General features: G+C 42.8%; 1 protein-coding gene across 1 annotated transcript; it reads left to right on the top strand.

Moving 5' to 3' along the window:
* Window positions 1–6385: 6385 nt before the first annotated feature.
* On the top strand, window positions 6386–11047 carry shisa7a (shisa family member 7a; the record flags this gene model as incomplete). The annotated part of the gene is given in 6 exon segments (XM_079729957.1): window positions 6386–7131; window positions 7945–8108; window positions 8692–8757; window positions 9021–9206; window positions 10091–10986; window positions 10988–11047. Coding segments are annotated over 6 exon segments (2118 nt in total).
* Window positions 11048–14620: the final 3573 nt, after the last annotated feature.

Here is a 14620-nt window from a genome sequence, read left to right as displayed (position 1 = left end):
ATGATCTAGACAAGTGGCTGGGAGGGAACGGGGTATTATGCATACTTTTAAAGGGTTCAAGTCTAGAGTTGTAGAACTAGTCATCCAGTGGTGTTACTGGTTTAAACATACTCCCTGGTTCCCTCTGAAGCCATATGTCCTGTTGATATGCCCATCTCTACCAGCCTCGAGGGTGCCAGAGAAAATCTTCATATTTGACAACAAAAAGGGAGGAATCCCTACCTGATGCACTGTTTGACAAGTTTTCTCAGGCAGTTTTTCTGCCTTGGTTTCAAATGCATGTTGGGAGCTATATTTCCCAAGGAAACAATCTCAAGCACTGTCTTTCACTGGGGTGGAGAAGATGCCCTGAAAACACTTGTCATTGTGCAGGCTGTTGGTTGGGAATTTTTCTGTGTCAACTATAAGTTATTTAAATTAATAAAAAATGGAATTATTTGAAGAGTCAAGCAAATTAGTTGTTTTTTGATCCAGCATTGATTGCTTCAGGTTGAGGTCATTGTTAAATTAAATTAGTTTGAGTATACACGGAAAGGTTCAAGGTTTGGGTTTTATGTGTTGCACGATTCTTAAACCTTTGTGGTACCGCTCTGCCCGTAAGACCACTCAAATGAATGATGTCATTTGAATTCCTGCACTGAGCAACCCTGGCGTCAATCCACCACACTTTGAGAGCCACCCACCTGTATAGAAATAGCAGCCTGCCATGTAGGTAATTATCAGGCCCTTCATAGGCCCCTGACGCTGGGGAAGTCAGACAAACCTCTTCTGGAAACAATGAATCATTGGTCTGGAGTGATCAAATACCTAAAGGTATTTGATCCCCTCCGGGTATTTGGTCACCCGGAGGGGATTCACAAATTTTGAAGACATAATATTCTTAACCTTTATGAGACTTTGCATTTCACCTGTTTTCAATGACACTTATATCATGACATAGTTGAGACTGTATTGGTAAAATTTGAATGGTTAAAATATATTATAGACAGCTTTCAGTTAAAATCGACGTCAATATTTGTGCCAAGTTTAACAAACACATAGCCTTCGTTTCTGCAGATTCATGGGTTGAAGGGACAACCTTATTCAGATCCATCTACAGTATATCTATCCATGCAGCCGTCTATCAAGGCTGGAGTTGCTGAATAGAAAACATGACGAATGTAGTTTCTCTTCAATTTAAATAACTCACTGAATAGCAAATCTAGGTCTAATTGACAGTTTGGTTCACGCTCCAGTGTTCCTGTCCGTTGCACCAATCCTATCCCCCACCCCGTCTCCATCGCTTTCATAGTTGCCACCAACATAATGACACAGTTGCTGTGGCAACCACCTCCCTCCTCCACCGTCTCTCACTCTCGAGCTGTCTCTTTCACGCGCACACAGGCTGTATACGTACAACTGAAACCCGAGAAGCCGTCGGCCAAAAAAGCGAGGAAACGCTGCCTTTATTTTAAGGTTTCTCACCTATACTCTTTGGTATCAGTGTCGTTCACCTGTCATGTTTGGGAGCGCAGTGGCTCAAATCGGTTGGACCTTATTTTCAGAACAAATTAAGATTAAGCGTGTTGTTCAAAGTAACGCCATAGGGATCGTCACCTCGAGTCGGAGGGGCCTGATGATGACCAGGGGCTTGTAAAAACGAAGCGAGGTCTGAGTCTCCTCAGCACCGCTCCGAACAGCCAATCAGAGCACGTCTCCTCGGCGGACCTTCATGGGGGCCAGTCGCAGTTAGGCGGTGTTGCCTGTACTATTTTTTGACAATTATGAAAGGATTCGGCGACAGTGGTATCCAGACGGATGAAACTTTAGAAAATACCTTAAAATAATTCGTATTTTTTTTTATCCTCTATCATTTGCATCGTACTGATGTTCACAGCATAGTTGAACCATTGTTGAATGTGATGGAACGCGTTCGACTCCCAGAAAGCCAACATCTCCAGTCAGATCTGCATCAGCACTGTTAATACACGGTGGTTTAAATCTGCCTCTGCATTGATGGGACTTGATCTTGCCCTTATCTAATTCTCAAGCGTACAATACGACATGGGGGCTATCCAGTGAACACCATTGATGTAGGGTACAGTGCGCACGCTTTTCCACCACTTGTTCTCCAGCATCAATCCCAGAAGCAACGCACAGGTAAGACACGACATTGTGCACCTTTAATATGGTATTATTTGAGAAAGAAGCACATTTATTTCAAATTGAGTTAACTGCACGCTTAACTTGAATGACAATTTGATTGTCATCAGTTTTAAAGCAACATGCAACGCGACTCGGTGTGAATCAAAGGTTTTTCGCTGACAGCTACGCCATCGAGAAGAACACACTTTGTGGGTGGATGTGTTATTCGTCTTCATTTACTTGAACATTTCGATAGGATGGTACACATATGTTGGGATTCTAGTATACACAGCGGGATAATAAGAAAGCTGACAACACACACACACACGCACGCACGCACACGCACAAACCAGCGCTCACACCCACGCTCTTTTGTGCTGTACTGATACATGCAAGTCATGTCTCTTCGCAAGCTACAAGTTATGAGACAAAACTTTGATACATCCCAGCCCTGAAAAGCGATTAGGAATGCGTTACTATTCTCTGTAATGGGCAATACCTGCACTGCGCTGGGAGATGCATAAGGGAAAGCACATTTTAAAACCTAACAACGTGGCCTACAAATCATACCAAATAAAAAATGGGACCCATTTTACATCTTCATATTTGTTTTTTATTACACTGTATTTCCGTTCACATCGAAATGTAGGCCGACGCTCTTGGAGAACGGAAGACATTTTGTACCGTCCACACCTGTTGATAGCGCAGTGCTGGAGTCAGTCTGCACGGCTTGGTTTTACCAAGCGTAAAAATGGAGAGCATCCTTCTGGAGACGTGATTTTCGAGAACGGAGTGGGGCTCAGCGTCATGGAGGCTGCACAACATGGGGCTTCATATCGGTGTAAACTGGCTTCTGCATCATCTTCGTCTCGCATTGTGTCGTGCACCTTGCGTTGTGCTCATCATAATGTTAGAGTCGTCTGCCCTTTCACCTTTTGTTTCATGCAATAATTCTTTCTATGTGATCTACTCATTTGCTTGTCATTCTGCCTTTAGGCATTAATCGTGCTATTTGCCCCCTTAGACACTGGCCCTGCCCCCACTCCTGCTTGGATACCAGCTTTGACATCCCCTCAAATAATATTATTGCTTTATTCATTGATTAATGTTCATCATTTTGCATTCAATTCCTCAATATGCATTTGGACATATGAGTTGAATATCGTAGAGCTTTATGTGCACATCTGTCAGTGCATTTCAAAACAAAAACAAATAGGCCTAGTGATCCTATAGTTCACATTCTAACTGTTACATATACAATATAATCTATAATATTTAATAAACAAAAACGATTCACGTATGTAGTATGATTTCATTTAGGGACATTAGGAGTCAGTGCATGGTAGGTGTACATTAACCCCACCATAAACTAAAGTAGTTGGTCATGACAAAGACATGAAAAATGTAGGGTGTTTTTTCGCAGGGGACTTCATAACACAGCCTTGTGTCCCTGCTGTTAAACAAGAAAAAGGGAGATACCTTGAAATCTGTTTTAGCTAATGTGAAGGTGAAGACTGAATTGTACCTCCTTTTATTTCACTGCCTCTTTCACTAGCATACAGACGGAGCTGCAGTGCTATTCTGAGAGAGTTAGCTGCCTCAACCCACGCACAGAATCTGAGAAAGAGAGAAAGGGAGAATGAGGGAGAAAAGGGAGAAGGAGAAAGCACAGAGAAATAAAGGAGTTGGGCATAGAGACAGACTACACCAAGGTTTATTATACAAGCGGTCATGCAATGTACCACTTACAATGTTACATACATTCATGCACACACACACACCCACATGCACGCAAACATGCACACACACACACACGCACACACACACACACACACACACAAACACACACACACACACACACACACACAGACACACACACACACACACTGTATGCAGAGAAATGCACTACAATACAGCATTGCACAATTGACCAATCTTGATTTTCCCCTATTTAAAATGCCACCAAATGTGTTTTGTGTTGCTGGATCGTTTTTGATGTTATCTCATCTGGGCATGTATGTGAGGATCTATTTGGTGGTGTTTGTGTGCTCTGCTGTGTCGTACTGCTAAGTGCTGGGAGAAATGTACTTGATTCTGTGCCACCCACACACACAGCCCTCCCACTCATGGTCGTCTCTGCATCTATACCTCTGGCTCTTCCCGCTCACCACGGTTTCTTTGCTCGTTTAAATCCCTACCCTACATTTTTCCCTTTGCTTCACATGCTCCCCCCCCCTCTCTCTCTCCCCCCCACTCTCTCTCTCTCTCTCTGTCTCTGTCTCTCTCTCTCTCTCTCTCTCTCTCTCTCTCTCTTTCTCTCTACCTTTCCTTCTCTTTCTCTCTCTGTCTCTCACTCTGCTTCTGCCTCTGTCTCTCTCTTCTCCCCTTTTCTGATATTTTCCACACACACTAGCACACACACACACACACACACACACACACACACACACACACACACACACACACACACACACACACACACTCATGTCTATTGCCACAAATGGACATGCAGGAATACACACACTTACACAACACACGCAAGTGGGAAACATAGAAATGTGAATGATTTACAAAAAATGTGCGTGTTTGTGTCTGCATACACGTCTGTAAAGATGTGTGGTGTCAAGGTTTACAGACAGTTTATGTGATTATTGCTAATGAAGTGTGTTTTCTATTTGTATTTCAGTGGATACAACTGATACATTCCAGCTCCCATTATCGCCATGTAACATTAGGACGCTCCTCGGGAAAAACAGGACGATAATTTACAGGCAACAAAAGTGTTTTCTCCAAGATTAGTCAGTCTGAGAACTGCTGCTTTGTACGTTTCATTGTCTCTCCCAGATGAACTCCTTGCAGAAGGTTAGAGGAACAACCAAGTGAAACAAGTGGATCCATCAGCACTTTCAACACTTTGTCTCCCCCAGTCGTGCCTACATTCTCTGCAACAGATAGGGCCGTTTTGATAATTATATGTAATTATAATTTCTGTGGGAGACAGATCTGCCTCTCTCTGCTATTGCCAACACCTCCAACACAATAACCTCACACATTTACATATTTCTCAACAAAAACTGATATTCTTTAAACAGCAGCAACCAATCAGAAATTGCACATGTAAATTGCTATACAATTCTTTTTTTAATTTGAACCGCATACAACAGGATTACAACTGCCGAATTTACCTTAAGTTAAGTGCATTCAAGATTTCCCGTAATTCTCAAGCAATCCATTTATCTTTTTTCCAATCATAAACAAGAATTTATTTTGAGATTCTTATATAAAAACCCATAGGGCAGTCATTCATGTGTATATAATTTGTGCCAACAGAAATTAACCATGAGGATAACCCCCCTATATTAGATAACCAAGGCCTCATCCCAGGTAGGCCTTGAGATCAGTCCTTCTTCCTTTTATAAGGAAGGGGAAGTTATATGCGTGAAATGCTTATTTTAACACTGTTTCAAAGAAAAAACAGAACTAAAGATATAATATTTTTTTCAAAACCAATCGGCTAATTGTTAGGTAAGAGCCAAATCTGAATGTGAATCTGAAATAAAATCAACCATGATCAGGGACCACAGATAAAATTGTTTACATTTTTACGAAAATCCTCTTAAAACGCCCTCGCCCCTGCTTTACAAGTGCTACAATCAAGGGTTGTGGCAAAAAGGATTGTCCTATTCCCCTGAAAACAGTAACCTCTGCCCGCTGTTTGCTTTAGTGATTAAAGTACATACCACGGCACAGCAGATATTGCTTTTGTTCCGGCAAGGTAAAGCGTACTGCACTGTGAGCCACCTAGAACAAGCATGAGAAGCCTGTTTCTTTCCCTATCTTTGACATCACGTTTCTTTGATAGTCATAGGAAGTGAGACGTGGCAGCCTAGGGAAGAGAAGGACCTGATGTATCAAAGCTTGGTTCCAGTGGTAAAAGGAAACTGTAAATACCTGTCGCTAGTTATTGACATCCTAAACGGAGGTTACTCTGAAAACAGTTCTTCCTCTACAGTAGGCTATTTAAAGGATTTCAATAGCACTCAAGCAAGCATTAGTATATTTACAGTAATAACATTATTATGAATACGATTTCCACCCGACAATATTATTGATCGAAAATGTTTTTGACATTAATTGACGGCAAGTCCAACATTCCACTGAAATGTTCCACATCCTATTTTATTGGTTGCACAGGAAAGGCAAACACAGTGTTGTAACCACATCGAATCATAGACAAAATAGAGCTCTTAGTCATGTAAAGATGACACCCACCACGGATCGCAGATTCCTCGCCGTCTCCCTGCTTCTCCTCCTGACTGCCCAACTGACCTCTGCCAAGGAGCCTTCCCCACCTCCCACTCCCCGGGACGCCAACCTCCTCACAAGGCTGCTGACCGAGAGGCCAAAGCCCGCTCCGAGACCCCCAGTCCGCCCCATCGACATCCGGGCGAACCTGCAGCCAGCGGGGCTCCGGAGCTGGAGCCAACCGGTGGACGAACTCCCAGAAAGAGTTCTGGAGACGCCCCCCAGACCCCTGCCCCAGGTCATGTTCACCAAGAACGGCACCGCAGCGGACGCCCTGGCACCCCCCTTGGGTGCGGCCCAGGTGGCGCCCCCTCCGCGGCGGCTGGTGGATGTGGACGTGTGCCAGGGCTACTACGACGTCATGGGCCAGTTCGACAGTGCCTTCAACTGCTCCAAGGACACGTACATCTACTGCTGCGGGAGCTGCCACTTCCGCTTCTGCTGCCCGGAGCGCGGACAGCAGCTGGAGCAGCACTTGTGCAAGAACTACGACTCCCCGGACTGGGCCAAGACCCCGGCCATCGACATCAGCTCCGTGGTGGATCCCATGGGGACCATTGATCCATTAAGGATGCAAAGCCACAACACAGGCTTTGTCATTGGTGGCGTCGTGGTGTTTATGGTGGCCGTTGCCGTGGGGATCAAGGTTGTGTTCAACAAGGTGCAGCAGGAGGCTAACCACAGAGACCTGAACATGCCCAGGTGGGTGTTTATCTGTCTGTCTGTGTGCATGCTCTGACTCATGACTGTATCCGGGCAGGTTAGTGTAGTGGGTAAGGGGCTTGACTCCCAGCCAAAGCGGACTGGGGTTGATCTCTAATATCCCAAGGTTACCTCAGAAAGATGCCTCATCTAAGAAGCTGCAGGCTTAATTTGATGACTTTGAGTCGCTTTGGACTGCTGAGTTACTAACGAATTGTATGTGAGGGTTGTATAAGGGTTATAGAATTTGTTTTTCAGCTATATGCTGCTAAATTATATTTCTATAGATGTCATACATATATTCAAAGGGTCATGCTAGAGCTAGATATTGCGGAATCATTTTTGTATAAGGTGTACCATATGATATACAACGCACATACAAATTAGAGTACTGCCCTTTCAATTAAACAAAGGTCTATTCAAGGGACATTCTAAACTCACTTTCTGAAGAGTGCTGAATGTTTCCAATCCTAAGTCATACAATATTGGGTAAGAAAGCAATTCAGCATATTCAAACGATCATCAATGACTTTTTGGAAAGAAAATTAATATTTTATTATCATTTCAATATTTTCAATAATTATGTTTATATGCCTCAAAACCTTTTCTTGAAACAACCATGCAAAGATATGTATTTTTCTGTTGTATTTTATATGATGTGAATATTTAGAATGATTGTATCGCAGATTGTGTCTTTCACCAACGTACCAAAGTGAATTCCTTGTGTGGGTAAAGCAACTGGTCTGGTTCTCCAGAGCGGCCTGTACGGTGTGCTGTGGTGTTCTGATCACCCTGTGTGTGTGCCCGGGTTAGAGCCTTGGTTGACATGCTGCGCCACCAGTCCAGCCCTGTGCAGCAGGACGAGAGGAACAACAGCATGGCGCTGACGGTGGCAGACGGACAGGGGGGCGGGACCCTGGGACGCCCCCCGAAGAACCACTATGCCCCCGGCGGCCTGCCCAGCAAGGATAACAGATGTGAGCGCTGACCTGATGAGAGGAGATGAAATGATGCTTGATACATTTTCAGAATTCAGAAGTTACCACTTTATTTTAATAGAGAATAATTGATAGAATAGAACATGTTGAATTGTTGATGCTCGGCGGTGCAGCATTTGGAAAGGTTTCTAATTAATTATGGATTTTGATTGCATGCTTTTATTGATTCCCAGCCTTACCTGTAAGACGCTTTGGATAAAATACTAAATGTAGAACTGTGCTTGTCCTGTTTGTGCAAGTCCGTGTTTAGTAATGCCTACCATCAAGTGTTATTGGCAAGCTTCAATATCAAAAAGCTAATTACAGACACGTTTTCTGCACTAACTGGAAAGCTGAATGTTCAGCCAAATGGTGAATCTGTATTTCTCTCCTATTTCTCAAGGTGTTAACAAAATCATGTATGTGAATAATCAGAAAATTCATTGCTGTACTGTTAAAGGCGCAAACTAAAATGATTGAATCTACGCACGCAGATATTTTAAATGTGAAACTCCTTCCAAACGTTTGACTGATGATCACACTGGTGCATATCTAATCAGCTGATGTTGTTTGACTCTGACAGTGGGCAATCTGCAGCACAATTTCATCCATTCATCAGGCTCCAGCCCCAAACACACCGCCACCATTGGTAAGACATCTGGCAATCGCTACTCTCTTCAAACACCATGTATCGGAAACAAAGATTAATTTACTTAATTCAACCTCAAAAGTAGGCTCTATGGTAAAAAAAAAACTAAAATGGGGATAATCACACATTTGATTAAACTCTTTCTTCATATATGCACTTTGAATTTGAGTGCCACCATGAGTTAGCAACATGACGATGTTCGGTATAGTTGCAAAACACGCAGCGCCGGTGAATGCAGGCTTCTCATCACGTTGTCTTTGTAGAGCGCACCCCGCGGATGAACAACGCTCAGCTGGCAGCTGGAGGGACGCTGCTCTCCAGCAAGCACAACAACACCAAGTCCCAGCCCTCCTTCCACCACTCCCTGCACAACCTGGCCCAGCTCCCCCCATCCTACGAGAGCGCCACCAAGCCCGAGCTAAACCGCTACTCCTCCCTGAAGCGCCTGGGTAAGGGATAACTGTGAGATTAAGAATCTAGATACGCTGCTAATGTTTATATATTGGCAGGTCTTATCCTTTGCCTGATTCAAAGTTTGAATTAAAATACAGAGATTATACCGCGGCCAATAACCCAAGAGTAGGCAGAGCACCTAAATTATATGATTACAGTGCTGTTAGACTTTATTTAAATTAATGTTATGCATTTTTTTATTTATTATTTATTTTTTTATTGTAAGATATATGTCTAACCCTTCAGTTTACAGTTTTTAATTTGGGATTTAAAGAATTTCAGCGTGAGGACTGCTTCATTAAGTAAGGGGACTGCTCAATAAGTAAGAGGACTGCTTCATTAAGTAAGGTGACTGCTTCATTAAGTATGGTGACTGCTCAATAAGTAAGGTGACTGCTTCAATAAGTAAGGTGACTGCTTCATTAGGTATGGGTGCTGCTCAATAAGTAAGGGGACTGCTTCATTAAGTAAGGGGACTCCTCAATAAGTAAAAGGACTGCTTCATTAAGTAAGGTGACTGCTTCATTAAGTTAAGAGACTGCTCAATAAGTAAGGGGACTGCTTCATTAAGTAAGGTGACTTCTTCATTAAGTAAGGGGCTGCTTCATTAAGTAAGGGGACTGCTTCATTAAGTAAGAGGACTGCTTCATTAAGTATGGGTGCTGCTCAATAAGTTAGGGGACTGCTTCATTAAGTAAGGAGACTGCTTCAATAAGTAAGGGGACTGCTTCATTAAGTAAGGTGACTGCTCAATAAGTAAGGGGACTGCTTCAATAACTAAGAGGAGTGCCTCATAAGGTAAAGAGACGGCCTCATTAAGTCAAGAGACAGCCCCATTAAGTAAGGCTTGTTGAAGTGATTGCCTTTTTGTGACTTTCAGAGAAAGGTCTGGATGAGTACTCCTCTGGTTACTGCACCACCAAGCGCCGACCTCATACTGCACAGCCCGCCTTGCAGTCCTCCCAGCACCACCTCCACTGGGGCGGGGACTACACCCTCAGTGGCAGGGGAACCCTCCCGAGGCACGCCACCCGGCCCTGGATCCCCCCCGCCGGCATGCCTACCTCGCCCACCCCCAACCCGTACCCCCTGGACCCGCCGGAGCCCCAGTACAACCCTAACTACGACACCCTCTCCAAGCCCACGAGGAAGGTCAAGTCCCAGGACCAGCTGCTCAACATGGGCGATGTGCCCGGGAACACAGGCACCCTGTCGCGCCTCTCCAAGAACCAACAGCACCAGTACTACAAAGCCATGGCCGCCGCTGCTTCCAACAAGAACTCAAACACCCAGACCCTCACGCGTAAGACCCAGGAGAGGCAGGAGAGGCAGGAGAGACAGGAGCGGCAGGAGAGACAGGACCGACAGGAGAGGCTGCTGATGTCCCCGGACCACCTGGAAGAGAGGATGGGCGTGGGGGTGGTGGACCCCTACGCACACGGAGGAGGAGGCGGGATGGTGCCCACTCTGCCCCGGCTGACACCCCAGCAGAAGGCCCAGTCCCAGCAAAATGTCTGCGCCACCCCCTCACTCGACCGCCATCACATGATCAAGATGAACTCTCACCCCACGTCCGGCCGGGAGCAGGAGAGGAACCCGGGCACGACTGGGCACATGAGTGGGGGCATGGGCTGGGCGGGTGAGATGCCCGGTGCCGGGGTCGTCATGGGAACGGGGACACTGGGGGGGCACACTGCTAGAAGGATGGCTTTTGCCACAAAGAGGCAGAACACAATTGAGCAGTTACATTTTATACCAGGAGGGGGCGGTGGAGGCTCAGGAGGGGGGAGTGGAGGAAGCAGCCAGGGAATTAGGACAGGAAGTAAAAATGAGGTGACTGTGTAAGGTTCTTGGCCTGCAGTTTCACCGCACATAATCTTTGGGAATAGGTGTCCCCTCTGCACAATATTACATAATATTATTATCAAATATAATCTAGATTATTTGGAAACCCATAGTTTAGTTTAGAGTAATATAATAAAGTGGGAAGCTGAGGGCTTGAGGTATATAGTGTTTAGACTTTTTAAATTGATATTGTTACCTGGTAATTAGATAGCGTCAATACAATTAGTTATCAAGTTAATCATAGTAGAGAGTATCTGGTCAATTTTTTGTTATGTGATTCTCTCATCAGCCATATTTTCATAACACAATTTGCCATATACATTGATGCCATGACATTAAAAAGACTACAAGAACGGACAAAAAAACACAAGAACAAAAGTTTTCGTAACTTTTTTTATGTCTTTCAAAAAAGAACTCAGGAGCCATATTAGATAGGAAGTGAGACGCTGAGATGACAGCAGTGAGAAGAGGAGACACGGAAGGAATTTTTAATGAAGCATTTAATGAAGAACTGAATCAATTACCGACCGGATTTTGTGACTTTCTAAGTACTTGCCAACCGTGATTTCCAAACTCAAGCCCATGGATCCATAGCCTTGTGGACCAGATGAATTCAGATGAACTGGACATGGGGTCGGGGGAGGGGGGGGGGGGGGGGGGGGGTCGACCGGTTCTGCCTCAGATTGACAGAACCGGTTAATCCTCACACAGGGAAGACAGATTGTGGTGGTTGTTGTTATCGTTGCTCTGAGGTTGTAGAGGTGGGTGGTTTCGGAATGCACGCTTTGTTCACTTCTGGACACAAAGATTCCTGGAAGTAATCGGCTGTCATGAATTGCCCAGTTCAACTGCTGGGGTAACCCTCACTCAACACACATCAGCTGCCTGGGTTGCCTAACTTTCCATGTGTCCTTATAGATCATTCAACCAGGAGAAAGAGAGTAAACCTCAACAATGATCACTGTTCTAGTTGACAATTATCATGCGCTAGAGGATTCTGTTTCCTTCTGACATATATATATATATATATATATATATATATATATATTAATATATATATATCAATATATCGTTTGCGTTAGCCAAGAGATAGATAGAAAGTATAGTATAGCACAGACGTTTCTATCCAGTTTACTGATTTTAAATCAAAGGCCGGCTTACTTTAATGTATGCTGCGCAGGCAAGCACAGGTTTTCTCTCACAGAGCACAAATGAATAGACACTGATGCAGGGGTTGCACTTACACAACTTGTCTTTCAAAGCCATTTATGGAGATTCAAAGAAGATACCACAGAAGAAGCTGGTCCGACAATCACCATTTTTGTATTCTCACCTGGTGAAAGAGGAAAAAAAACCACATCTAACAACTATAGTGACATTTTGTAAAGTCCAAAATAGGCATTTCCGTGAACAAATGTTTTTTCTCTCTCAGAGAAGAACCACAAATGCCGAACGAACGCTGGATGGCGAGGATGCCCTTTCCATCTGAAACACCTGCTGTATCATAACGCACTTCAGCCATCCTGAGTATGAAAATATCTTCATCTTATATCAATAACAATGCTTATCAATACTAAGGGCTATCCTAACTCAATATAGTATGTGATATCTGTGGTACATATACGATGGTATCTTTCTCTTGATTTTGTGTTGATATTGTCATGTTGTATTAAGTATTAATGTGTAAAGAAATAGATTAACAAGCGCAGTTTAAGAAGCACCATTCAAGACAAAACATTTTAAGACAAAACTTTGCACAAAGCTCCCCCCCCCCCAGATATTTGCACCAGATACAAACATAGATGTATCGATTCCTTAAGGTTTACATTCAGTAGAAGCGAGGTTGTGTGACAGGTCAATGAGATATCAAGTGCAATCTTTTGTTTTTAAATAGTGATGATAGTTGATAGAGTAAAGGTGATTAGAGGTGAGCACTATGACTTTGAAAGAACAATTTAGTTTGGGTTCGGTCCACCGAGAGGAAAGCCAGATGTCATGCTGATTACAGAAACACAGATTTCATTTGGACAATCTTCCTATACACAGTGCTAAATGTAGTTGTTCTGAATATGATGCAGTGTTATTATTAATGATTATTATAACTGTTATTGTTATTATTAACAATTATGTTATGATGTGATGTTCTTTTACTCGGTGGGATTTAAGTGTTTATGTTTTTAAATAACTAGCGTTCTCACAAGTAGTTGGTTTTTGTTACATCTGATCATGAATCCGAGTTTTAAACAGACATTGTGAATCTCAACGCATGCCAGCCACATTTCATAACGAGGCATTGAAGATGTGCTCAGATGTAAAGCCAGCGATGGTAACGGCCAATGTCCAGCGGGATGAGTAATGCCTAAACACTGGCCTTATTAACTTTTTTGTGATGCTTAGGTTTTCCACTTTGGTACGAAATTGTCTGTTAAAAAGCACCTATATCCAATGCATGTGTGTTTATAAGGTTCTCACAAAGCCAGTGAAGGATACAGAATGGGAGTTAGGGGCCGGAAATTATGAATATAGCCTGACAAAGAGATATTATGAGATCTCTATGCCACTGAGCCTGACTGAATAAAAATGGGTTATACACACTACCCATGATGCCATAATGTATGTGTGTTTGGATGAATGTGGATTAGCCAGGTTGGACAGACCTTAATGGTAATCTGAATGTTTTGGGTACAGTGTCTTATTCAGGAAAATGGAACAGAGAGTGAACAGTAATATTAGATTTGTATTTTTAAATAAAGCCACAAACGGTCTGTAGCAAAGTCTGTAATATTACACAAGCCATATCCATCGAGGAGTCATCAAGATTTTATAAATGGTTAACCTAATTTGTGCAAGTATTGTATTTTGTATAGCTAGTACAATCAGAATATTTTAATGAGTTCTCTCTTCAACATTAATTTGAAGATTCAACATAGAGATGTGTCCGTATTTAATGAATTGTACAGTGCCAAATTCATTACATTTTTGTTGTCTTTTTATTGTCAGAGCCTATTATGTGGCAAAGGGATATGCTTTTTTCGGTATTGAAATCTTTAGCGTAGCCCAGACAAATTACATGACTTTCCAGAAAGAAATGAATGAATATGGTGTATGTAACTACAAAGCCATTATGAATTCATTTATTATAATAATTGGTCATGGTGAGTTTAATATTAACCTATATTTGACCGGAAATTGTAAAAATAGTGTTGGACATTGTCCCACAATGATTATCATGAATCTGTGTTCATGACTACAAAATTAAACTAAATATTTTGTTATTTCTGAACGCATTGACCCCCTTGATTATAACAGTGACTTATAAATAATTTGTATAATAAAGTTGGTGGAAAACTACTATTATTGATGGAATCTTATTTTTCATACACAGGCCTATATTTTAATGTAAATATGTGTCAACCCTTCTCCAACAATTTACCATTTTATCTAGAACATGTAAACAACCTACCATAAATAGATAGAAAATACTATAAGTGTGTCTAGTGTTATTTGTTTCACTGACAAATAGGTTTACTTAAAACAGTCTACATTTAGGCAATTACCATTTATC

This window comes from Pollachius pollachius, assembly GCF_949987615.1.
Source record: "Pollachius pollachius genome assembly, chromosome: 1".
In the NCBI taxonomy this organism is placed as follows: domain Eukaryota; kingdom Metazoa; phylum Chordata; class Actinopteri; order Gadiformes; family Gadidae; genus Pollachius; species Pollachius pollachius.
The sequence above is the reverse complement of the archived record's forward strand: the minus strand, read 5'-3'. Positions and strand labels throughout refer to the sequence as shown.